The sequence below is a fragment of the Hyla sarda genome, chromosome 8 (assembly GCF_029499605.1).
Source record: "Hyla sarda isolate aHylSar1 chromosome 8, aHylSar1.hap1, whole genome shotgun sequence".
Classification (NCBI taxonomy): Eukaryota; Metazoa; Chordata; class Amphibia; order Anura; family Hylidae; genus Hyla; species Hyla sarda.
In genome coordinates, this window is record NC_079196.1 from 17,120,027 (window position 1) to 17,146,783 (window position 26,757).

Sequence of the window (26,757 nt, forward strand, 5' to 3'; positions counted from 1 at the left end):
CGTTGTTTTCTGTCTGGCAACACTGTGCAGTTCCTGAGACAAGCAGAGATGTCAGCAGACTAGAAGAGGTTTGCTATGGGGATTTGCTTCTAAACTGGGCGGTTCCCGAGACAGGTGTCATCAGAGAGCACTTAGACAGAAAAAACAGCTCAACTTCAGCAGCTCATAAGTACTGAAAGGATTAAGATTTTTTTAATAGAAGTAATTTACAAATCTGTTTAACTTTCTGGAGCCAGTTGATATATAAAAAAAAGTTTTTTCCTGGAATACCCCTTTAAGGACTCCATTTTTGCTTTTTCCTCCTTCCCTTCTAAAAATTATGACTCTTTAGATTTTGCACCTACAGACCCATATAAGGGCTTGTTTTTTGCAGCACCAATTGTACTTTGCAATGGTATCACTTATTTCACAATATAACCTGCGGTGAAACAAAAAAAAAAAAAAAATTATTTGTGGGATGAAATAAAAAAAAAAAAAAAAAACACAAAAAAAAAACCCCACGTTCTTTTGTAAATTTTGGGGGCTCCCGTTTCTACGCAGTGCAATATTTGGTAACAATGACACCTTATCTTTATTCTGTAGGTCCATACAGTTACAAGGATACTCAACTTATATAGTTTTTATTTTATTTTAATACTTAGAAAAATTATAAACTACATGCACCAAAATAAGTTAGTTTAAAATTGGCATCTTATGACCCGTATAAACTTTATTTTTCGGTATGAGGGCTCATTTTTTGCAACGTCATTTGTAGTTTTTAGAGGTACCATTTTTGTTTAGATGGGACTTTTTGATTGCTTTTTATTAATATTTTTATGGTATATGAAGTGACCAAAAATGCACAATTTTGGACTTTGGTATTTTTTTACGTGTACACCATCAGTGTAGCCGGCGATCTGCTGCTCTAACCTGCTGCGCAGCCATGGAGCAGTAGATCGCCGATCAGACAACGGAGAGGCAGGTGAGGACCGTCCCATCATCCAGTAAGCTGATCGGGAGATCGCGATTATGCCGCGATAGTCCCGATCAGCTCCGCTGAGCTGCCGGGATTCTTTTACTTTCGTTTTAGACGCCGCGATCAAAGTCTAAAGGGTTAAAGCTGGGCATCGGCCCGATCGGCCGTGCCCAGCATTAGCCGTGGGTCCTGGCTGCCCGTAGCAACCCACGTGGTTTAACCTGTTCGCCGCCGCTGAGAACGGTCTAAACAGTTATACCGGACCAGGGAGTACATGTACGCCCTGAGTTCTTAAGGATCGGGGATGCAGGACGTATGCATACGCCCTGCGTCCCCAAGAGGTTAAAGGGGTATTCCGGTAAAAAAAAAACTTTATTTTTTTTTTATCAACTGGCTCCAGAAAATTAAAACAGATTTCAATATTACTTCTATTAAAAAAATCTTAATCCTACCAGTACTTATCAGCTGCTGAAGTTGTGTTGTTCTTTTCTGTCTGACCACAGTGCTCTCTTCTGACATCTTTCTTTCTTTCTCAGGAACTGTCCAGAGCAAGAGAGGTAGCAGGAGAGGGGATTTGTCACACAGACAACAACTCAACTTCAGCAGCTGTTAAGTACTGGAAGGTTTAAGATTTTTTTTTAATAGAAGTAATTTACAAATCTGTTTAACTTTTTGGAGCCAGTTGATATGAAAAAAAAAAAAAAAAAAAAAAAAAAAGTTTTTCACCGGAGTACCCCTTTAAACTTGTGCCTATATACAGCATCCAAACTGATGAAACAGGGCTGCATTGTAAAGTATGGGGGAGGGTGACAGAGTAGCAGCAATACTACCCCATGCTTTACACTGCAGCCCTGTTTCATCAGCTTGGCTGCTATTTATAAGCACAAGCTATGTGCATGAACTATTGTTATCCAACCAGTGTGCCTCCAGCTGTTGCAAAACTACAATTCCCAGCATGCCCAGACAGCCAACGGCTGTCTGGGCATGCTGAGAGTTGTAGTTTTGCAACAGCTGGAGGCACCCTGTTTGGAAAACGCTGCTCTATGCACGAAACATCACCATCTCCTTGTCATGTATGTATGTATGTATGTATATATATATATATATATATATATATATATATATATATATATGTGTAGTGTGTGAAAAGCTGAAGCAGCACTCTTATGTTTTAGCTGGAATAAAACACATTTTTCACGTTTGGATACTCTGGTGTGCTGCAGCTGCCCTTTTTGGTATATATATACACACACACACACATACATATAAATATATATATATATATATATATATATATATATATATATATATACACATATACACACACACACACACACATATATGTGTATATATCTCTTTAGTGGGACATTTAGGGAATAGCTTTTTGATTTCCAGGCATGCTGGGAGTTGTAGTTTTGCAACAGCTGGAGGCACCCAGGTTGGGAAACACTGGCAGGGAGAATAGACTACAACAAATGTCACATCAGTCATGTCAGACCTGAAAATGTCACTTACCTGTAGTAGGTGCCGAACCAGTTAAGAGGAGTATAGAGCTGGATAATGTAGGTTCCAAACAACACATAGTCACCAACCTGTAATTGTCAGAGGGCAATGTCAGCAAAATCCACGTGTACAGAATTAAAAGGCGAACGTTAAGGAGGAATCGGCCCTACACTTACCTTGAACTTGCCCTCTGTGACAAAGTAGGCGCAGAGCAGAGACCCGGCCAGGAGCCCCAGACCAATGATGAGGTTCTGGGTCTGATTTAGGAACGCCAGGGTAGCGTTAACCTTCCACTCCGATACCTGCGAGAAGGAACATGACAGGTGAAAAACCAAATACCGAAAAGCTTCCTTCACCATGTATTTTTATAATCCGTAAATTCAGATAGACCAGCAGCACAAGACTGAAAGATATTCTAAACTAAAGTAGGAGACAGAAAGGATGAACTGTGAGAAAACTGCTGGAAAAACAAAAGAGATTGCTTAAAGGGGGTACTCCGGAGGAACAAAAATGTTTTTAAATCAACTGGTGCCAGAAAGTTATACAGATTTGTAAATTACTTCTATATAAAAATCTTAATCCTTCCAGTACTTATCACCTGCTGTATACTCAGGAAGTTGTGTAGTTCTTTCTAGTCTGACCACAGTGCTCTCTGCTGACACCTCTGTCTATTTCAGGAACTGTCCAGAGCAGGAGAGGTTTGCTGTGGGGGTTTGCTTCTGCTCTGGACAGTTCCTGACATGGACAGAGGTGCCAGCAGAGAGCACAGTGTTCAGAGCATACAGCAGCTGATAAGTACTGGAATGATTAAGATTTTTATATAGAAGTAATTTTACAAATCTGTTTAAGTTTCTGCCACCAGATTATTAAAAAATATTGGGGGGAGATTTATCAAAACCTGTCCAGAGGAAAAGTAGCTGAGTTGCCCATAGCAACCAACTTTCATTTTTGAAAAGGGCTTCTGAAAAATGAAAGCAGCGATCTGATTGGTTGCTATGGGCAACTCAGCAACTTTTCCTCAGGACAGGTTTTGATAAATCTCCCCCCAATATTTTTAAATCATCAGGTGGCAGAAAGTTAAACAGATTTGTAAAATTACTTCTATATAAAAATCTTAATCCTTCCAGTACTTAACAGCTGCTGTATGCTCCACAGGAAGTTGTGTAGTTCTTTTCAGGAACGTTACTGTATAATGCAATAGAAGATGGTCGGAGGAGAAAATCCTAAATCTTACCTGGTACTTCACTATAGCTTCGTTGAACCGGTTCACTTCATAAGACTCGGCATTGTAGTACTTCACCTGGAAGAAAAGAGGGAAGGTGTCAGGATTAAGGGATATAAATGATCAAAACCCGTCCAGAGGAAAAGTTGCCCAGTTGCCCATAGCAACCTATCAGATCGTTGCTTTCATTTTTGAAAAGGACTAAGAACTAAAACAAGCAATCTGATTGGTTGCTATGGGCAACTAGTCAGCTAAACCCTCTACACACGTTTTGATAAATGTTCCAAATAAAGTCTATCGAAGCCAGAAGTGTGGAAAGTAAATAACTACCACCAATGGCCGACTTCTGCCCCAGGCAAAGTTTAAAGATAAAAACTAGAGATGAGCGAACTTACAGTAAATTCGATTCGTCACAAACTTCTCGGCTCGGCAGTTGATGTCTTTTCCTGCGTAAATTAGTTCAGCCTTTAGGTGCTCCGGTGGGCTGGAAAAGGTGGATACATTCCTAGGAAAGAGTCTCCTAGGACTGTATCCACCTTTTCCAGCCCACCGGAGCACCGGAAAACTGAACTAATTTATGCAGGAAAAGTCATCAACTGCCGAGCCGAGAAGTTTGTGACGAATCGAATTTACTGTAAGTTCCCTCATCTGTAATAAAAACCATTAAAACAAACTGTAATCGCTCCATCCAGACGTCTCCTGACATTTTTTTTTTTTAAGAACAGTAAGTAGCTGTCTGCCAGTCACCAATGTCAGCCATGCTAGTTCTTATGGGGTTGTTCTTCTGTCACCCGGTCACCCATTGTCCCATTTCTGTCACTGCACGGATACACACAAAAATGTATCTATGCTTCTATGGTGACCCCGATGTGGTTACAGCAACTAAACCAGTGTTTTCCTAGCCAGGGTGCCTCCAATGGTTGCAAAACTACAACTCCCAGCATTCCCGGACAGCCGAAGGCTGTCCGGGCATGCTGGGAGTTGTAGTTTTGTCACAGCTGGAGACAACTTGGTTGGGAAACACTGGACTAAGCATTGATTTGCTCATCAAACAGTCCAAAGTATTAACCCTTAAAGGGGTACTTCGCTGCTTAGCGTTTGGAACAAACTATTCCGAACGTTGGAGCCGGGAGCTTGTGATGTCATAGCCCTGCCCCCCTCATGATGTCAACCCCGCCCCCTCAATGCAAGTCTATGGGAGGGGGCGTGACAGCCGTCAGTCCCCCTCCCATAGACTTCCATTGAGGGGACGGGGTGTGACATCATGATGGGGCAGGCCTATGACGTCACAAGCTCGTTTGTTCCAAACGCTGAGAAGCGAAGTAATCCTTAAAAATTAATTATCCCTATCCTTTAAAAAAAAAAAGAGGCCCAAAATCAATAAAAACCGCATTTACTTACCTTTCTGATCCCATGCAGATCTCCCATTCAGGTTCATATCTGCAGCCCGGTCTTCCAGTCATCATGTGACCACGGCAGCGGTCCCGGCCATACTCCTGGGCATCCCTGGTCAGAGATGGAACCCACAATGCCCAGAGTATTGCCCAAAATCCCCGGGAGAACTGCTCCAAAAGGAAGACTGGGGTGCAGATGAGAGCCTGAACAGGGATGGGATCGGGATGGGAAATAACTCCTATTTTAAAGCATTTGGGCATTTAAAAAAAAAAGAATAATAAAACATGGATAACATATGAAGCCTTTAAAGATAAAAGGGTTAATACACTATTAACAAAGAATGCTGGGAAGTGTCGTTTAGTAGTGAGAGAGGTGGTCTTGGACATAACTGCTTTAATTAAAACATATGATTGAGATATATATATATATATATATATATATATATATATATATATACACACATATACACACACACATATATATATACATACATACACACACAGTCATGGCCGTAAATGTTGGCACCTCTGAAATTTGTCAAGAAAATGAAGCATTTCTCCCAGGAAAGGATTGCAGTAACACATGATTTGCTATACACGTTTATTCCCTTTGTGTGTATTGGAACTAAACCAAAAAAGGGAGGGGAAAAAAAAAAAGCAAATTGGACATAATGTCACCAAACTCCGCACTGTACAGCCCAGTGTCAGAAAGCTGGGTTTGCATCCGAGACCTTGGGTCTTCCAGCAGGACAATGACCCCAAACATACGTCAAAAAGCCCCCAGAAATGGATGGCAACAAAGCTCTGGAGAGTTCTGAAGTGTCAGCAATGAGTCCAGATCTAAATCCCATTGATCACCTGTGGAGAGATCTTAAAATTACTGTTGGGAAAAGGCGCCTTCCAATAAGAGACCTGGAGCAGTTTGTAAAGGAAGAGTGGTCCAACATTCCGGCTGAGAGGTGTAAGAAGCTTATTGATGGTTATAGGAAGACACTGATTTCACTTATTTTTTCCAAAGGGTTTGCAAACAAATATTAAGTTAAGGGTGCCAATAATTTTGTCCAGCCCATTTTTGGAGTTTGGTGACATTATGTCCAATTTGCTTTCTTTTTCCTCCCTTTTTATTGTTAAGTTCCAATACACACAGAGGGAATAAACATGTGTATAGCAAAACATGTGTTACTGCAATCCTTTCCTGTGAGAAATACTTTGTTTTCTAGAAAAATTTCAGGGGTGCCAAAATTTACGGCCATGACTGTACATGTATATATTTAAAAAAAAAAAAAAATTATTTACCGTATTTTTTGCCCTATAGGACGCACCGGCGTATAAGACGCACCCACTTTATAGGTGCAAAATCTAAAAAAATTAAGATTTTTGAACCCAATAGTGGTCTTCAACCTGCGGACCTCCAGATGTTGCAAAACTACAACTCCCAGCATGCCCGGACAGCCGTTGGCTGTCCGGGCATGCTGGGAGTTGTAGTTTTGCAACATCTGGAGGTTCGCAGATTGAAGACCACTGCATAGGAGGTAATACTCACGTGTCCCCGCCGCTCCGGACCCGTCACCGCTGCCCTGGATGTCGCTCCATCGCTGTCTCTGCTGCCGGTCGGGTATCCTTGCTCTCCGTTACCGCCATCACGTCGTTACGCACGCCGACGCACTTACGCGACGACATGATGACGAGGAAGGAGAGCGCCGGCCATACAGGGGATCCCTGAACGGAGAAGACACTGAGGAGGCAGGTAAGGTCCCTCCCGGTGTCCTGTAAGCGCTAACCCGGCTATTCAGTCGGGCTGTTCGGGACCGCCGCGGTGAAATCGCGGCGGTCCCGAACAACCCGACTGAACAGCCGGGTTAGTGTCACTTTCCCTTCAGACGCGGCGGTCAGCTTTGATCACTGCGTCTGAAGGGTTAATACAGGGCATCACCGCGATCGGTGATGTCCTGTATTAGCCGCGGGTCCCGGCCGTTGATGGCCGCAGGGACCGCCGCGATAGGGGTGTATTCGCCGTATAAGACGCACCGACTTTTCCCCCCCAGTTTTGGGGAAGAAAAAGTGCGTCTTATACGGCGAAAAATACGGTACTTCATTATCTTAATACTGTATAAGGCTAATGTAACAGTTTTATTGTACATCCTGAAATACATAGATCCTCTACCTGGATCCCCCAAGATCTCTCGCTTATAGAAAATGTATAAGACCCTATGCATGACCCTATCACACAGAGACGACAGCAGTGCGTGACTGCAGAACAGATGAATGGACGCAGCAAACAGACACAATGAAATCACATTATAGCTGACGGAGCAGCAGAGAGGTCTGTGTCACCGTTTCAAAGTTCAGCAATGAATCCACAGCTCGGGATTTGGCCTCATTGTCGCTGGTGTTCATCTGCCGGCGGTACTTTGTTCTCCATTCAGTGATGATGATGGTCAGGGCTGAAAACAAAGAATGAGATTAGGAACCAGAAATGTCATTATCACCTCTCATCTTAGATTCCCAGACCCCACTTTTTATAACATTTCAAGGGTTAACATTGCATAATATTTTGGGCTCCCGACTCCTATTACCTACAATCTCTAGAGTCTAAGAATTCTGGCCCCACTTCTTCTAAGATTTCAGGGTCTAAGATTCCCAGTCATATCATCTAAAGATTTCTGGATCCCGATGCTTAAAGTGCACCCGTCATTAATAATGTGTGCTTTTTTTGGGTGAAACAATGTTGTCCCTGCAGGAAGTGATACAGGAAGTGAGGGCGGGACAAGCAGGGCTCTGTGCAGGCTCCTGGTTTGTCAATCAATGGGAAAATGGGGTTTTCAGTTTTTGTATGATCATCTGTAAAAAGAGCCCCCGCTTGTCCCCAGTGTACAGAGCCCCGCTTGTCCCCAGTGTACAGAGCCCCGCTTGTCCCCAGTGTACAGAGCCCCGCTTGTCCCCAGTGTACAGAGCCCCGCTTGTCCTCAGTGTACAGAGCCCCGCTTGTCCCCAGTGTACACAGCCCCGCTTGTCCCCAGTGTACACAGCCCCGCTTGTCCCCAGTGTACACAGCCCCGCTTGTCCTCAGTGTACACAGCCCCGCTTGTCCTCAGTGTACACAGCCCCGCTTGTCCTCAGTGTACACAGCCCCGCTTGTCCCCAGTGTACACAGCCCCGCTTGTCCCCAGTGTACAGAGCCCCGCTTGTCCCCAGTGTACAGAGCCCCGCTTGTCCCCAGTGTACAGAGCCCCGCTTGTCCCCAGTGTACACAGCCCCGCTTGTCCCCAGTGTACACAGCCCCGCTTGTCCCCAGTGTACACAGCCCCGCTTGTCCTCAGTGTACACAGCCCCGCTTGTCCTCAGTGTACACAGCCCCGCTTGTCCTCAGTGTACACAGCCCCGCTTGTCCTCAGTGTACACAGCCCCGCTTGTCCTCAGTGTACACAGCCCCGCTTGTCCTCAGTGTACACAGCCCCGCTTGTCCTCAGTGTACACAGCCCCGCTTGTCCTCAGTGTACACAGCCCCGCTTGTCCTCAGTGTACACAGCCCCGCTTGTCCCCAGTGTACACAGCCCCGCTTGTCCCCAGTGTACAGAGCCCCGCTTGTCCCCAGTGTACAGAGCCCCGCTTGTCCCCAGTGTACAGAGCCCCGCTTGTCCTCAGTGTACACAGCCCCGCTTGTCCTCAGTGTACACAGCCCCGCTTGTCCTCAGTGTACACAGCCCCGCTTGTCCTCACTTCCTTTATTTGGATTCCTCATAGAGACATATAGGCAATAGGTACAGTGACCAAAATATACACATTTTTTTTTAACCAACGTATATTTCCAATATACCTATAATGTTATCTACATTGCATAGTTTTTGCTAATGATACACTAAGATTTTGGAGTCTAAGATACCCAGGCCCCATTGATCTCTTTCTCCAAAATACTCACTCAGGTATAAAGTCATGCAGACGAAAATGATCAGCCCAAACCAGGCGTTGAAAGAAGAAGTAAAATAGATGATGCCGATAATGATATCCGCGATGGTGGGGAGGATACTGAATACAATGTAACTGGAAAAAACAAAAAACATCAAAAAAACATGAATCACTGATACAAAGCTCCAGCACCGCAGCCCCACGACAGCTGTCCATCTCCCGGAGGAGTCCTTACCTCAAGAGACTATTGATGCTGCTGGTTCCTCTGTCTACACTGCGTAACACTTCGCCCGTTTTACGCCCAAGATGCCATCGGAGAGAAAGAGAGTGCAGGTGGGCGAAGAGGCGGATCTGCACCTCGCGGTTGGTAAACTGCTGCACTCGGATCCACAGGAAGGTTCGCAGGTTGCTGACAAATCCTGTCGCGCCTTAAGAAAAAGGGAAGAAAAGATTAGTGAAAAAAATATAATTTTTTTTTATATAAATATATACATGTTACAATTAGAGATGAGCGAACTTACAGTAAATTCGATTCGTAACAAACTTCTCGGCTCGGCAGTTGATGACTTATCCTGCCTAAATTAGTTCAGCTTTACGGTGGGCTGGAAAAGGTGGATACAGTCCTAGGAAAGAGTCTCCTAGGACTGTATCCACCTTTTCCAGCCCACGGGAGCACCGGAATGCTGAACTAATTTATGCAGGAAAAGGCATCAACTGCCGAGCTGAGAAGTTTGTGACGAATCAAATTTACTGTAAGTTCGCTCATCTCTAGTTACAATGTATCACTGCCTCTCTGATGCAGTACCATTTGCTTGTTATGTTATGCATACCCCTAGGGTGCAACAGAATTCATTACTTTATATTCTCCAGTTGCCAAACTACAACTCCCAGCATGCCAGAAAATGTTTAAAAAAAAAAGGATTAAAAAAATTTTAATAAATAATAAAATGAAATACAAAATTATATATCATATATATATATATATATATCTCTCAAGGCTGATTTGGGAGTCGCTCACCCCGTGCACGCCCACCTCGCCACCTGTGCCGTAGACCGGCCGATACCGCCTCCGGCTACTCACTTGTACAAGAAAGGACAAGGTCCGGCACTAGGTTGCAGGTAAAAACTTCTCATTCCTTTGCAGTACAGGGTAGAAAGTCTGACGCGTTTCGCTAAAGAGCTTAATCGTAGACTGCCGTACAATCACAGAAGACAACTTAATATAATATATATATATATATATATATATATATATATATATACATACACATACACACACACACATATATATATTTAATTTTATTATTAATTTTTTTAATCATTTTTTAAAATATTTAATATAAAATTTCCCGGCATGCTGGGAGTTGTAGTTTTGCAACAGCTGGAGGCACACTGGTTGGTAACACTGCTTTAAATGAAAGAAAACATATATAATGTTTTCTTTCATTTAAAGCAGTGTTACAACCAGTGTGCCTCCAGCTGTTGCAAAACTACAACTCCCAGCATGCCCAGACAGCCAACGGCTGTCTGGGCATGCTGGGAGTTGTTGTTTTGCAACAGCTGGAGGCACACTGGTTGGGAAACACTGTTTTAGAGAGTAACCCAACTGTGGCTGTAAATCCCAGTTTTGTCTATCCTTTTATTGCGTTTCCCTTGCCTCTGTGCACAGATGTAGCAGAGCCGTCTTTATTTATATTCTAGTCAAGATTGCCCTCGGCTGTCCGGGCATGCTGAAAGTCGTAGTTTTGCAACAGCTGGAGGCACACTGGTTGGGAAACATTGTTCTATATTGTCACTAGTGTATCTACCGTACATACTCGAGTATGAGCCGAGTTTTTCAGCACGATTTTTCGCGCTGAAAACACCCCCCTCGGCTTATACTCGAGTGAACTCTCCGCCCTCAGTGGTCTTCAACCTGCGGACCTCCAGTTGTTTCAAAACTACAACTCCCAGCAAGCCCGGGCAGCCATCGGCTGTCCGGGCTTGCTGGGAGTTGTAGTTTTGAAACCTCTGGAGGTCCGCAGGTTGAAGACCATTGCGGCCTTCGACATCATCCAGACCCCCCACCCCCTTTAGTTCTGTACTCGCCTCCGCTCGGCGCTGGTCCGGTGCTGCAGGACTTGTCCGGTGGGGAGGTCGCCCGGTGGGATAGTCGTTCCAGGCTGTCCATCTTCTCCGCGCTTCGGGCCCAGCCCCGGAATAGTCACGTTGCCTTGACGACAACGCACAGGGACGTTAATTAGCAACGTCCCTCTGCGTCGTCGTCAAGGCAACGCCTCTATTCCGGGCCCGAAGTGCGGAGAAGAGGCCCCCCGGTGAAGATGGCAGCCCGGAACCACTATCCCACCGGACGACCTCCCCACCGGACAGTCCTGCAGCACCGGACCAGCGCACCTTAACGTCCCGCCGAACGGAGGTGAGTACAAAACTAAAGGGGGTGGGGGGTCTGGATGATGTCGAAGGCCGCAGTTGTCTTCAACCTGCGGACCTCCAGATGTTTCAAAACTACAACTCCGAGTTGTAGTTTTGAAACATCTGGAGGTACGCAGGTTGAAGACCACTGTATTAGACATTGACAAACGGTGATGATGATGAAGGGGCGGGGGGGGGGGGGGGGGGGGGCTGATGACATGTGGTTATGATGACAGGGGGATGATGAAGGGGGGTGTGGGATGATGACGTGGTGATGATGAAGGGGGGGTGTGGGATGATGATGAAGGGGGGGGGTGGGATGATGACAGGGGGATAATGAAGGGGGTGTGGGACGATGACAGGCGGTGATGATGAAGGGGGGGATGATGACAGGGTGATGATGAGGAGGGTGTTAATGACGGGGGTCTGGATGATGACAGGGGGGATGATGATGGTCTGGATGATGACAGGAGGGAATGATGTATTTCCCACCCTAGGCTTCTACTCGAGTCAATAACTTTTCCTGGGATTTTGGGGTGAAATTAGGGGCCTCGGCTTATATTCGGGTCGGCTTATACTCGAGTATATACGGTAAGCATGAAGAACAGATACGTCAATACTGCAGGTATCAGATATTACCTGCTCCTCCACCTTGCAGCAGCTTGAGCAGCACATATATGCAGACCGTCAATGCCAGCGAGTGCCACGCGGAGCCATCAGTCAGCTGGTTCACTGTTAAAAGACACAGAACACAAAGACTTAAACAGTAGAGCCATGATCATGGCATTTCCCATGTTGTATGTAAGCCGTGTGTCAGAATCCCTCACCACATTGTTATCTCTGCTTCCCATCAGTGAACGAAAACATACAAAAAGGGTGAAAACCCGCCCTGCAGATGTGCTGCTTTACACAGGGACAGGGCTCGTTACAGTGTATCAGAGACCTGCGGCTGTGTCAGATGCACAGGATCAAAAAGGGTTGCGCACAATGAATTTTCTCATTCACTGACAGCAAGCAGAGATCCTAAAAACAAGAAGGATTTAAAATATCAAGTATATTAGAAATTTGCCGATTAACCACTTAAAGAGACAGCCCCTTTTTTATTTTTGCACTATTGTTTCTCCTCTTCGCCTTTAAAATGGGTACTCAACTGGTTTAAAATCAACTGGTGCCAGAAAGTTAAACAGATTTAAAAAAATTACTTCTCTATAAAAATCTTAATCCTTCCAGTACTTATCAGCTGCTGAAAGCTACAGAGGAAGTTGTGTAGTTTTTTTTCCAGTCTGACCACAGTGCTCTCTGCTGACACCTCTGTCCATGTCAGGAACTGTCCAGAGAAGGAGCAAATCCCCATAGCAAACCTCTCCTGCTCTGAACAGTTCCTGACATGGACAAAGGTGTCAGCAGAGAGCACTGTGGTCAGACTGGAAAGAACTACACAACTTCCTGTGGAGCATACAGCAGCTGATAATTAAGATTTTTTTTACAAAAGTAATTTACAAATCTGTATAACTTTTTGGCACCAATTGATTGCAGAAAAAAATATATATATAGTACCCCTTTAAAGAGACAGAACTCTTATTTTTTCATCCTAGGAGCCATATGGGGGCTTGTTTTTTGCGGGACCAACTGTATTTCGCAATAACTTGACCAATAAATGAATGGTGAAGCAAAAAATAAATACATTTGGTGGTGGTGGTGGTGGTGGTGGTGGTGGTGGTGGTGGGGGGGGGGGGGGGGGGGGAGGGGGACAGGCAATCTTATAATCTGACATGTTCTCTTTGTTCTCTGGGATGACAAAATTTACAATGATACCCAACTTGTACAGTACATTTTTTATAGTAACTTTTTTGACATAATAAGTAGGATTAAAATTGTCCTATTTGGTTCGATATAGCTTTCCTATTATTCTGTATACGGTGATGTTTGAGGGCTCATTTTTGATGGGACTTTTTGATCACTTTTTAGTCATTCATTTATTCTGACATATGTGACCAAAAATAAGCAATTGTGGCATTTGATATATTTTGCCATGCGGGATTATAAACACCTATTTTAAAAGTACAAACATTTCCGCACATTACGCAATTTTTTTATTTTTATAAACATATTTTTATGGGAAAAGGGGGAGTGGTAATTATTTTTATTGACTATTAATAGCAATCATTAGAGTGCAATGTGCTGTTCAGTACCATGTAATATCATCATCGTAATTATCAGTACTATCAGTCTGGCAGGCAGACCGCACAAGAACATTGGGGATCATGTCGGAGGAAGGTACCCCTGGCTGCCATTTGTACTCATTGGACCCACACAATCACACTGCAGTGGTCCAATAAGCCCACCTAACCCATCGGCACCTCCATTTTCGCCATGCTTGGCATTGATCACAGATGAAAAAATGTTGTAGTTTTTTCCAGTCTGACCACAGTGCTCTCTGCTGCCTCCTCTGTCCATGTCAGGAACTGTCCAGAGCAGGATAGGTTTGCTATGAGGATATGCTCCTGTTCCGGACAGTGCCTAACATGGTCAGAGGTGTCAGCAGAGAGCACTGTGGTCAGACTGGAAAGAACTACACAACTTCCTGTGGAGCACACAGCAGCTGATAAGTACTGGAAGGATTAAAGCGTACCTGTCAGGGCAAAAAAAAGAAAAAAAGTGATATGTTACTCAGGACCCAATCCTGATCATGTGCATATCATTTTTATGTGTCTCGGACCTATATATCCAGAGATATAAGCATTTATCTGCTGGTGAGTTACTTTTTCATTGTGCAGGCTGGAGGGGGCGTGTCAGTCTGTCTCCCTCACAGGAGCAAGCCTGGGCAGTCAGCCAATCAGTACTCTCTACTCTGTAACCCTTTCCTCTCTGGTTTTATGCTGTGTCATGTTACATAGAGGAAGATACTTGGATCTTGCCTGCAGTAATCAGAAGACATTATGGTGAATTCATAACAGGATAAAATTTATAAATATAAGAATAGATCTTTATAAAATTAGTGCAAGGATTTTTTAGATAAAAGTTCTATCTGTTTTATCTTCTCCTAGAAAAGCTGGATGCTAATCAGCATAGCTGTCACTATGTGTGTCATTCATCTTTCACAGACTCCTGAATGTCTGATCAACTTCTTTGTCATTCAGGAGTCTGAGAAAGCTTTGACTATTTCAGCATGCTGGGAGTTGTAGTTTAGTAACAACTGAAGCTGCAATGTTTGTAATAACTGTGTTAGAGCAGTGTTGCCTCCAGCTGTTGTAAAACTACAGCTTCCAGCATGTCCACACATCCTTTATCTGTAGTTTTGCATACACACAATAAAAATCTCCTATACTGGATACCGGTATGCTTTACGGCCGGTATTCAGTATGCTGTAAAATCTAGACTCGTCTGTCTGGCTAAAAGACAGGCGACCCCTAGTGGTGGCTATTTTGAGCTTGAATTTCAGGTGAAAATGTAAAATTTTTTTAACAGGTGTATATTGTGAAATGTCATATTATAATGAGTCCTGCAATATATGAAAAGTTTTTAACAATGACAGTGCCTCTTTAAGATTTTTATATAGAGGTAATTTACAGATTTGTATAACTTTCTGGCTCCAGGTGATTTGAAAACATTTGTGTTCCACCAGGGTACCCCTTTAAGGTCTCATTCTCACTACCGTTGTCGGGGCCACCGGGAAAAATAAATGGAGAAAAAAATACAGCTTGCGTTGTGTTTTTCTCCCGCTAAAAAAAAAAAAACCATCAGCGCCCCAAGGACCCCACTGACCATTAATGGTGTCCATCGGGACCCACTGTTCCCCGTTGCGCCCCGTCAAAATGAGCTGCCAAACTCAAAGAAAGAGAAAAGTTTGACGGTCGTTCTTGACGGGGCGTAACGGCAGTGCGAAAGAAGCCTAAGAGGTTCTTAAATATATTTCAATAATAGAAATGTAATTCCTACTCATTACATGTAGCAGAGTAAAGCAATGACGCCATCTCACCTATATTCTTATAGTAAATGGGGACAAAGACATTGATGACCCTCTCCAGTCCCATCAGTCCCATGCAGAGGAGAACCACAAGTTGCAGCAGAACATTTCTTCGGGGCCACATGTACGGTAGAAGAAGACGGACCTTATTCCAGAAACCCTGCCAGGTGGATTCATTTTCGTTTCTCAGGAGAGGCTGACGGAAAAAAAAAAAAAGAATGAATATAGTAGATAAGTCAATGAATCAACATGGTTTATAATGTAAAACTACAACTCCCAGCATGCCGGAGCATCACAGTATAAAGGGGTTCTAAAGGATTAGGAAAACAGCGCCACTCTTCTCTTCAGGTTGTGTCAGTTATTGCAGCTCAGTCCCATTGAAGTGGATAGAGCAGGGTTGTAATACCATACACAACCTGAGGAAATATGTGGTGCTGTTTTAAGAAAAAAAATCCCTAAGCCATGGGGCGTGATGGCAGTCGCACCCCCTTCCCATAGACTTTTATTGAGAGGGCGGGGCATCATGGGGCAGGGCATGACGTCTCGAGGGGTGCGGGCGTTAACACGGAAGCCCACACCCAGTGTTCGGAACTCAATGTTCCGGACGCTGGGGAGCGGAGTAACCCTTTAAGCCACAAACTCAAAGATTAAAGGGGTACTCCGGTGGAAAACTGGTGCCAGAAAGAGTTGTAAATTACTTCTATTAAAACAAATCTTAATCCTTCCAGTACCTATTAGCTGCTGAATACTACAGAGGAAATTCTTATCTTTTTGGAACACAGAGCTCTCTGCTGACATCACGAGCACAGTGCTCTCTGCTGACATCTCTGTCCATTTTAAGAACTGTCCAGAGTAGGAAAAAAATCCCCATAGATAACATCTGTTACTCTGGACAGTTCCTAAAATGGACAGGGATGTCAGCAGAGAGCACTGTGGTCATGATGTCAGCAGAGAGCACTGTGTTCCAAAAAGAAGATAATTTCCTCTGTAGTATTCAGCAGCTAATAAGTACTGGAAGGATTAAGATTTTTTTAATAGAAGTAATTTACAAATCTGTTTAACTTTCTGGCATCAGTTGATTTAAAAAAATAAATTAAAAAAAGTACTGCTTTAAATAAAACATAGCAGCTATGGAAGTGTTTCCCAACCAGTGTGCCTCCAGCTGTTGCACAACTACAATTCCCAGCTTGTCCAGGCATGCTGGGAATTGTAGTTTTGCAACAGCTGAAGGCACACTAAGCACACACATAGCAGAGTTGAGTTTCTAATATTAGAATAAGAAAAGTTAATATGGATGCTGTAGCTTTTATTGATAACGCAAAGCATCGTACCAAACTACAAACTCGACTCGAGGATAGACAAAGACGGCTCTGCTACATCTGTACACGAATAAAAGGATAAACAATGCTAGTGTTACGGTCTGGGATTTACAGCCACAGGAGAGTGACTCTCTAAAGCAGCGTTTCCCAACCAGTGTGCCTCCAGCTGTTGCAAAACTACAAATCCCACCATGCCCGGACAGCCTTTGGCTGTCCGGGCATGGTGGGAGTTGTAGTTTTGCAACAGCTGGAGGCGCACTGGTTAGGAATAAAACTGGTTTAAGGATGCGGAACTGACCTATATACCACTTTAGCACTCACCATGTCTAGATGCGCAGAGAAACATCAGAGATACTACTACTCCAGCCGTCCATATGTGCTGAGGCTGCTACACTAAAACCAGCATAATCCCCCCCCGCAGGCCGCTCCACGGGGTTATACACAGGGCACAGAGAACATCTCATCTGTTATGTACAGCTGCCTGTATACACTATATAGGAGGAGATGTATCAAAACCTGAGTGCAGAGGAAAAGTTGCTGAGTTGCCCATAGTAACCAATCAGATCGCTGCTTTCACTTTTAAAGAGGCCTTTTCAATAATGAAAGAAACAATCTGATTGGTTGCTATGGGCAACTCAGCAACTTTTCATCTGGATGGGTTTTAATAAATCTCCCCCTATATCCTATGGGTCATAGAGAAGATAACTGACCCCCAACATCACACAGGAAAACAAGCAGAACAATCTGCAGAATAGTAGTAGTATTATAGTAGTTATATAGATATATTCTTTCATTTAGGAGCAGTATTATAGTAGTTATATTCTTGTATATAGGAGCAGTATTATAGTAGATATATTCTTGTATATAGGGGCAGTATTATAGTAGTTATATTCTTGTATATAGGAGCAGTATTATAGTAGTTATATTCTTGTATATAGGAGCAGTATTATAGTAGTTATATTCTTGTATATAGGGGCAGTATTATAGTAGTTATATTCTTGTATATAGGAGCAGTATTATAGTAGTTATATTCTTGTATATAGGAGGCAGTATTATAGTAGTTATATTCTTGTATATAGGAGGCAGTATTATAGTAGTTATATTCTTGTATATAGGAGGCAGTATTATAGTAGTTATATTCTTGTATATAGGAGGCAGTATTATAGTAGTTATATTCTTGTATATAGGAGCAGTATTATAGTAGTTATATTCTTGTATATAGGAGCAGTGTTATAGTAGTTATATTCTTGTATATAGGAGGCAGTATTATAGTAGTTATATTCTTGTATATAGGAGCAGTATTATAGTAGTTATATTCTTGTATATAGGGGAAGTATTATAGTAGTTATATTCTTAGGTGCAGCAGGTGCGGCACAGCTCACTCGATCGCCCCTCCCGCTCACGGACCGGACCGGACCTCAGTCCATATAATAGTGGAAAGAAATGGAGTTGTCCAGAGCAGGATGTCAAGCAATACGATATTTATTCAGCGGTAACTGTGGGTGATGACAAGGTGACGCGTTTCAGCCGCACTCAGCAGCCTTAGTCATGACTAAGGCTGCTGAGTGCGGCTGAAACGCGTCACCTTGTCATCACCCACAGTTACCGCTGAATAAATATCGTATTGCTTGACATCCTGCTCTGGACAACTCCATTTCTTTCCACTAGTTATATTCTTGTATATAGGAGCAGAATTATAGTAGTTATATTCTTCTATATAGGAGCAGTATTATAGTAGTTATATTCTTGTATATAGGGGCAGTATTATAGTAGTTATATTCTTGTATATAGGAGCAGAATTATAGTAGTTATATTCTTGTATATAGGAGCAGTATTATAGTAGTTATATTCTTGTATATAGGAGCAGTATTATAGTAGTTATATTCTTGTATATAGGAGCAGTATTATAGTAGTTATATTCTTGTTTATAGGAGCAGTATTATAGTAGTTATATTCTTGTATATAGGAGGCAGTATTATAGTAGTTATTTTCTTGTATATAGGAGGCAGTATTATAGTAGTTATATTCTTTTATATAGGGGCAGTATTATAGTAGTTATATTCTTGTATATAGGGGCAGTATTATAGTAGTTATATTCTTGTATATAGGAGAAAGTATTATAGTAGTTATATTCTTGTATATAGGAGGCAGTATTATAGTAGTTATATTCTTTTATATAGGGGCAGTATTATAGTAGTTATATTCTTGTATATAGGGGCAGTATTATAGTAGTTATAAATGGTGGAGAAGTAACAGGGACGTCACTCACCGGGATGCAGTAAAAACGTTTCCTTTATTTCAACAGTGCAGACATACGAGCACGAACATCGGGGAAGGGGTCGTTCACAGAGCCACTCTCTAAATATCTTGAGTGGCTACTGCGACCCCTTTTGCAAGAAGTGCCATCGCTGATTAAGGACACAAATCAGTTTCTCGTGTGCATTCAGGACTTGCCTTGTTCTGAAAATGTTATTTTGGCCTCTATTGATATAGAGAGTTTATATACGAGTATACCGCAAAAAAGAGGAGTTGAATGCATACATGAAATTCTGACACGTACAGACAAAAGTGAAAATACCATTGACTTCATATGTGAATCCCTTTCCTTTGTACTGGAAAATAATACGTTTCAATTTGATGATGTGTGGTACAGACAGATCGGGGGTGCGGCTATGGGCACCCCCGTCGCCTGTACCTTTGCAAATCTATACGTTGCTGCGTTCGAAAGCAAATATGTTTTCTCTGACCAAAATCCCTTCCTGAAGACTGTCAGATGCTATCTCAGGTTTGTAGACGACGTCTTCATAGCCTGGGATGGCACACTGGAGGACTTCGGGAAGTTTGTGGAGTACTTAAACACAAGTAATGACATGAACCTTAAATTCACTAGTAAGGCCGACAAAAGTAAAATGGAATATTTGGACGTTCTAGTTGAATTTAAAGATGGTAATATCTGCACTTCTGGATTCAGAAAACCCACGGCCTCTAACTCCCTTCTTCAGTTCTCCAGCTATCATCCTGATCACGTTAAAACCTCTTTACCGTATGGACAATTTTTACGTCTACGCAGAATTAATAATACAAATGATAAATTTTTGGAACAAGCTGGAGAGCTGAAGAGGAGACTGGAGGCGCGTGGGTACCCCGAAAAACTGTTGAATGAAGCTCTAGAGAGAGCTTTTGCTAAGGATAGGAGAAACCTCCTCTTCAAAAAACGCAAAAAGATTAAAAATGATCAGCCTCGCTTTTCTTTTTCTTTTAAGTTCAGCCCCCTTGAAAAAATCATTAGATCCGCTGTACATAAGAACTGGCCTTTGATCATGAATGATAACGATCTAGGCAAAATAGTGAATGCAAAACCACTGGTCCCTTTCAGACGTTGCAAAAATTTTAAGGATGTTGTTACCAGTAGCAACTTCACATCAAAACCGAGAAACAAAGATTGGCTTACCAGAGCTGGGCCAGTGGGTAACCACAGGTGCGGCTCTTGCATCTGGTGCCCACATCTAAAGATAGGAAAAACTGTCTTTGTAGGAGGTGAAGAGATTCCTGTTAAAATGCTTATAACCTGCAGATCCCGGTGGGTAGTATATGTTGTTTATGTGATTTGTGCATGCAGGAGATTCTACGTAGGGAGTACGAAACGAGCTATGAACACCCGTTTTAGGGAACATATATACTCTATCAGATCCAGAAAAGGAGTCCCTAGGTTCATTGAACATATGAATTCCATCCATAATGGCTTGCATGATACTCTAGTCTTTCAGGGCTTGGAGGTTGTCTGCTGCAAAGAAAATCAATATAGAAAGAAAACTTTGATACAGGTAGAAGCCAAATGGATTATTAAATTAGATGCAGCGGGGAACCTCGGTCTTAATGAAAGACTGGACTTCAGTGTATTCTTATAATTGCTAGTGTTGCATTGTTTCAGCCTAATGCCTTTTTGTACTGTTTTTAAATTTTGTATCACTTTTTGTATCTAATTGTACACCTGTTCCCTACACGTCACCAGGTAGGAGTAGCGATAATGCTGGCGTGCAGCCGGAACAGGTAGAGTCTGAAGAAGCGTGTGAAGACACGTGACACAGCTGTAACCCGGCTAGCGGCTGTTTGGCTGTGGCTCCCGATGTTCGTGCTCGTATGTCTGCACTGTTGAAATAAAGGAAACGTTTTTACTGCATCCCGGTGAGTGACGTCCCTGTTACTTCTCCACCATTTATGTTTGAAAGTTTTGCTCCAGGGGACTGGGAACCCAGTGGATAAGCAGTGATTCAGTGTTACCTACGGACTGTCTTGCCAGTTAACTCCTTGCTTGCCAGCATCAGGAGTAGTCCATTCACAGGTGTTTCTGAGGTAGTGGTGCCGACCGAACTGTTTCTTGTATCTACTACATTATAGTAGTTATATTTTTGTATATAGGAGGCAGTATTATAGCAGTTATATTCTTGTATATAGGAGGCAGTATTATAGTAGTTATATTCTTGTATATGGGGGGCAGTATTATAGTAGATATATTCTTGTATATAGGAGCAGTATTATAGTAGTTATATTCTTGTATATATGGGCAGTATTATAGTAGTTATATTCTTGTATATAGGGGCAGTATTATAGTAGTTATATTCTTGTATATAGGAGCAGTATTATAGTAGTTATATTCTTGTATATAGTGGGCAGTATTATAGTAGTTATATTCTTGTATATAGTGGGCAGTATTATAGTAGTTATATTCTTGTATCTAGAAGGCAGTATTCATGGAAACGGCTCTTTATGTGTATCCCCCCCCCCCCCACATACGTACCTGTGTATGCTCAATATCTCTTTCATCTTCATTGATAAGCAGAATGTACGGCTTGTGTGGCCGTCCGGGGGCTAGAAATCCCAGCATGAAAAGGAACAAAGTGCAGAGGTATCGTAGAATCCACAAGCCAAACTGCACCTGTAAAAACAATGTCAGATTGAGATTGTACATGATGGACACCAAAAGTACAGTAAAAAAATGTAAAACTTAGGCCAACAATATATCACTACAATGCTGTATACAACGACCTAGCTATATATTATACATAAGGACTTGACGACTTGGATACATAATGACTTCATAGTCTAGTACTGGCCTTAGGATGCCCATAAACTTTGCAGGAAAGTTGTTGTGATTTGTTGATTTTATTTGTATTGTGTTATATAGAAACCTCAGGACATACCTTTTGTGACACATTGTCCATCGATGTCCACCACCAATGCGGGCTCATCCACGATATGAACGCCAGGTTTTCGGCAGCAAAGGCCAGTGCCCAGAAGAGAAGCAGCACCACTCCGTGGCCCCTGCTCCGCTCTCGCTCCAGGGCCCTCGTACGCTCCAAATGAAGCAGCCAGATACTGAAGCCCCAAGCCCCCACGGAGAGGCAGCCGTATACAATCATGTACCCATACAAGACCTCAGTCCCTGCAGACTGCCAGATCAGACCTCCCAGAGCCTGGGCCATGAACACTATGGTCAGTAAGAGTTGCAGGCGGTAAAGTCGTGACTTGGGGACGTACTTGGGCTCCATCGCCCGGCTATGCTTGACGTAGAAGACCGACTGTAGAGTCCCCAGAAGAAAAGAAAAGCAGAGAAGAACAGACGGGACCAGGGTGAAATAAAAACAGGGAGACAGTCCATGGTCCAGCCACGCCTGGGACACGCTACCATTGTGTTCACAGTAACTTCCTAGTGCTGCCATTCTTCCAAAAGGGGTCGAATACCTAGAAAATACAAAATATCATAACTACAGTGAAATCCAGAATCTGATCTACTAGAACGTCCACATCCAAAAACTGAGCAAAGAGAACCAAAAGTATAGGTTCAAAGTATCAGGTTTTCTGGTTTAACACAAAGTTTATTATTAACTGTAAAATACAAATTTTAAACATTTTCTATCACAATGAACCCCTTCTCAAATTCAGATTTGTGGCTTACATATTATTCCTCCTCATCTTCAAAAGACTCCACCGGGTTATATTAGGGCTTATATTTATTTTTAAAATAATTTGAACTTTTCACTGGCATCCTTTATTTGACCATATAGCGTATTATATAGCCAGAAAAAAAATATTTATAGGGTAAAATTAAGAGAAAAAAAAACATTAGGAAGGGAAAAAAAAAATTTACATTTTTTTTCTTTTCTTTTTTTAAGTGGAATAGTTTACAAACTGGAAATAATTTCAGTGCTAGATGTTTATCTCACCATGGAAATTTTGTAGTGTGAATGGCGCAGCAGAAATTGCACTCAGAAAAAAACATAGTGTAAATGGGTCCTTACAGTGCTGACCCTTCTTTATTAAGACTTCTGTAGTTCCCCCTGTCATTCTGGATATCATCTTCTGGGTCCAATCCTGACCTCTGACCTCCCTTTCTTACCTCATCATTGCGCGAGTTTATCACAATTACTGAGTTTTTGTTTGTCCTCTTGTTTTTTTAAGGATTGATCACTGGGGAGGTCTCTGGCCATGGACCCAAAATTTAAAGGAGATGTCTCATACTTAAAATGACAGAAAAACGTATCCCCTTATACACAAATCCGATCGCTAGGGACCTATGTGAACTCCTGTTCAGAGCCCCGGCTCTCCCAAGGAGCTGCGAGTCATGACCCCCACCCAAAGTGGGGGCCCCCACACCCCCTCCATATATCTCTATGGAAGAGCCCGAAGACAGCCGAACAGCTCTCCCATAGAGATATATGGAAGGGGGGGGGAAGGTTGTGACGTGCAGCTCCCGGGGAGAGTCGGGGCTTCGCACAGGAGATTGCACAGGGGCACCAGTGGTAAGTATAGCCGTGTATATTTTTATGCCAATCACTATGAGGTCAGCAATGTGCACGGATGAGGATGGGTCCACCTACGCCACAAAGCTATTTATTATGTTTGCGTAATGTTATCATTGTGTGACGTCCTTTTCTCAGAGCAGGTTTAGTAGGTTTTACCACAAAACTCTTCAAAAAGGATTGTGGCATTGTACATGAAACTGAAGCTGTCACTAAAACAAAAGGGAAATAACAAAGATTGCCATGGCGACCGAAATGTGCTGCCCGTATACCTTAGAACAGGGTCTCTCCAGCTGTTTCAAAACTACAACTCCCAGCATGTCTTTGGCTGACCGGGCAAGCCGGGAGTTGTAGTTTTTAAACAGAAGGAGATTGCCTTAGAAAACTGCCACAATTAGATCACCTCTGAACCATTACTATGGATATTCAGCTAAATGCGCATAAACCCCCTGCCGGATCCTGCACCACCACTATCATTAACTTCATCAGGACTATGTATGGACTAGGCCTCAATGTTGTCGTTACCATAGTGATGTAATTTTCTGCAGCAGAGGTGAGGACCATGCAACGTTACATCACTATGGACACCACAATACTGAGGCCTAGTGTACACACAGAAGCCTGACAAGGAACTACCATAGTAAATGTAATAATCTGTAGAAGAGGTGAGGACCATGCAACGTTACATCACTATGGACACCACAATACTGAGGCCTAGTGTACACACAGAAGCCTGACAAGGAACTACCATAGTAAATGTAATAATCTGTAGAAGAGGTGAGGACCATGCAACGTTACATCACTATGGACACCACAATACTGAGGCCTAGTGTACACACAGAAGCCTGACAAGGAACTACCATAGTAAATGTAATAATCTGTAGAAGAGGTGAGGACCATGCAACGTTACATCACTATGGACACCACAATACTGAGGCCTAGTGTACACACAGAAGCCTGACAAGGAACTACCATAGTAATGTAATAATCTGTAGAAGAGGTGAGGACCATGCAACGTTACATCACTATGGACACCACAATACTGAGGCCTAGTGTACACACAGAAGCCTGACAAGGAACTACCATAGTAAATGTAATAATCTGTAGAAGAGGTGAGGACCATGCAACGTTACATCACTATGGACACCACAATACTGAGGCCTAGTGTACACACAGAAGCCTGACAAGGAACTACCATAGTAAATGTAATAATCTGTAGAAGAGGTGAGGACCATGCAACGTTACATCACTATGGACACCACAATACTGAGGCCTAGTGTACACACAGAAGCCTGAACTGGTGGTACATACACAGGGGATTGAAGCAGAATTCTGAAAATAAGTAGAAAACTTTATTAATGTTAACAGGTCAGGCCTATTGAAAATATGTAGCTACACGTCAGCATTGGCATGACGCTTCCTTTGGGAGGAATGGCTAAAGCTACACTATAGGCCTCATATAGTACACACAGAGTAAAAAAAACACATACGGACTTGGGTTGGTTTCCATGGAACCAACCTGTGTTTGACTCTTCTTCCTAAAACCACATCTATTCATATAAAGAGGGAAAACGTGAAGCTGAGGGTCAGAGTGCTCCTAGGTAAGAGATGGGCCCCTTTCTAGTGTTCGGACCCCCCCACAATCAGGCACTAAGTGTACCTGTCGCTTTAAAAAACAAACCTTTTCATGCAGTATGTCCTAGAGACAAGTCAAACATTTTGATCAGTCGGGGTCTAAGTTTTCAGACCCAGACCAATTGTTAGAATGAGTGGAGAGAACAGTGCAGATGATCAAGACAATCCCATAGACTTACAGTGTAAGTGTTTGTCTCGCTCAGCTCCTTCTTCTAGCTAGGTCTAGCTACCAGTCGCAGTCTGTACAATCAGACCCCGACCGATCAAAACTTTTGACATGTCACTACAACCTGTCAAAAGGAATATGAAGCAACATAACCACAAGGTTTTGGACCTTTTTTTTTTTTGGATCACTTTTGGGTGGCATTTAAAAATTTTAAGTATAGAGTTTTGTTTTTTTGTTTTTTAATTGTTGCCTCCCATAGACTGCTATAAGCTGGAAAAAAAACTCAGAAAAAAAAAGATTTTTTTTAAAGGGTATCTCTCATCAAAAAAACTTTTGATATATTATAGATTAATATATGCAGAAGAACTTTACAATTGCATGTTATTAAAAAATATGCTTCTTTCTATTTAATTTTCCACTTTGAAGAAATGACCACTAGGGGTCTCCCTACCAGTCCTGGCAGCAAGCATTTCAGACTCATGCTGGAGACCTAAACACTACGAGCTGCCAGTCTGCTTTGTTCACAAAGGAGAAACACTCAGAGCTGCCAGCCTGCTTTGTTCACAGCCTGTTTGGCTGTGAACAAAGCAGGCTGGCAGCTCTGAGTGTTTAGGACTCCAGCATGAGTCAGAAATGCTTGCTGACAGGACTGATCGGGAAAAATACAATAGAAAGAAGCATATTTTTCATTAACATGCTATTGGAAAGTTATTCAACATTCATTCATCTAAAATATATCAAAAGTTTATTTGATGAGAGGTACCCTTTAATAGAAGTAATTTACAAATCTGTTTAACTTTCTGGCACCAGCTGATTTACAAAAAAATAAATAAATAAGTTTTCCACCGGAGTACCCCTTTAGGTCACATGATAAAAGAATCACATGACTTGTAATGAGAAAAACGCAGGGGATAAAACACCAAATTAAAAATGCCTATACTAATACACACTATTTATGGGGGTGGAGAGAGAACGTCCACAAAAGCAAAAAGAGGGGGCAGTTTTATGTGTTTTTTATTTTTTTCGGGCAAAAAAAAAAAAAAAAAATACAATATACAAAAACAAAACACCTAACAAAAGTTGTGTCTATTCGCAGCATAAGGGCCCCGTTCACATAGGGAATTTTTGCACAAAATTTGGATTTCGATTCAGCCGCCTCCTATTGTCTTCGATGGAGAAATTCCGAGCAGAGATTCCATGTGGGGTGGGCGCTGCTGGAATGGATTCCATAGTGTGAACGTACCTCAATACCGCCACACCATACTCCAAAATGTAACGTAGCACTGAACACACACCATGTCTCATGTATCAATACAAATACACGTGGGATCCATACAAAGTATTCCTGATTGTATTACACACTGGAAACTTCTATCCTGGGTCTGAGACAGAGTTTCCGAACCAGGGTGCCTCCAGCTGTTGCAAAACTACAACTCCCAGCATGCCCGGACAGCCTTCGGCTGTCCGGGCATGCTGGG

The 26,757-nt window shown here is 42.6% G+C and overlaps 1 protein-coding gene across 4 annotated transcripts in view; it reads right to left on the minus strand.

Moving 5' to 3' along the window:
- ABCB6 (ATP binding cassette subfamily B member 6 (Langereis blood group)) overlaps positions 1-26,757 on the minus strand; it is a 39,678-nt gene that overhangs the window by 11,809 nt on the left and 1,112 nt on the right. Inside the window, exons 1-11 of one of the 4 annotated variants that reach the window (XM_056536852.1) lie at positions 25,293-25,357; positions 21,880-22,420; positions 21,477-21,614; positions 15,372-15,555; positions 12,032-12,124; positions 9,216-9,408; positions 8,994-9,115; positions 7,409-7,518; positions 3,693-3,758; positions 2,635-2,760; positions 2,471-2,547 (exon numbers count right to left, since the gene is read on the minus strand). In XM_056536852.1, coding sequence (XP_056392827.1) covers positions 2,471-2,547; positions 2,635-2,760; positions 3,693-3,758; positions 7,409-7,518; positions 8,994-9,115; positions 9,216-9,408; positions 12,032-12,124; positions 15,372-15,555; positions 21,477-21,614; positions 21,880-22,398 — 1,628 coding nt within the window. In that variant the 5' untranslated portion in view covers positions 22,399-22,420; positions 25,293-25,357. Of the gene's footprint in view, positions 1-2,470; positions 2,548-2,634; positions 2,761-3,692; positions 3,759-7,408; positions 7,519-8,993; positions 9,116-9,215; positions 9,409-12,031; positions 12,125-15,371; positions 15,556-21,476; positions 21,615-21,879; positions 22,421-22,634; positions 22,706-23,881; positions 23,966-25,292; positions 25,358-26,757 lie in introns of those variants that run through there. The other 3 variants (XM_056536850.1, XM_056536849.1, XM_056536851.1) reach the window with 3 other exon arrangements.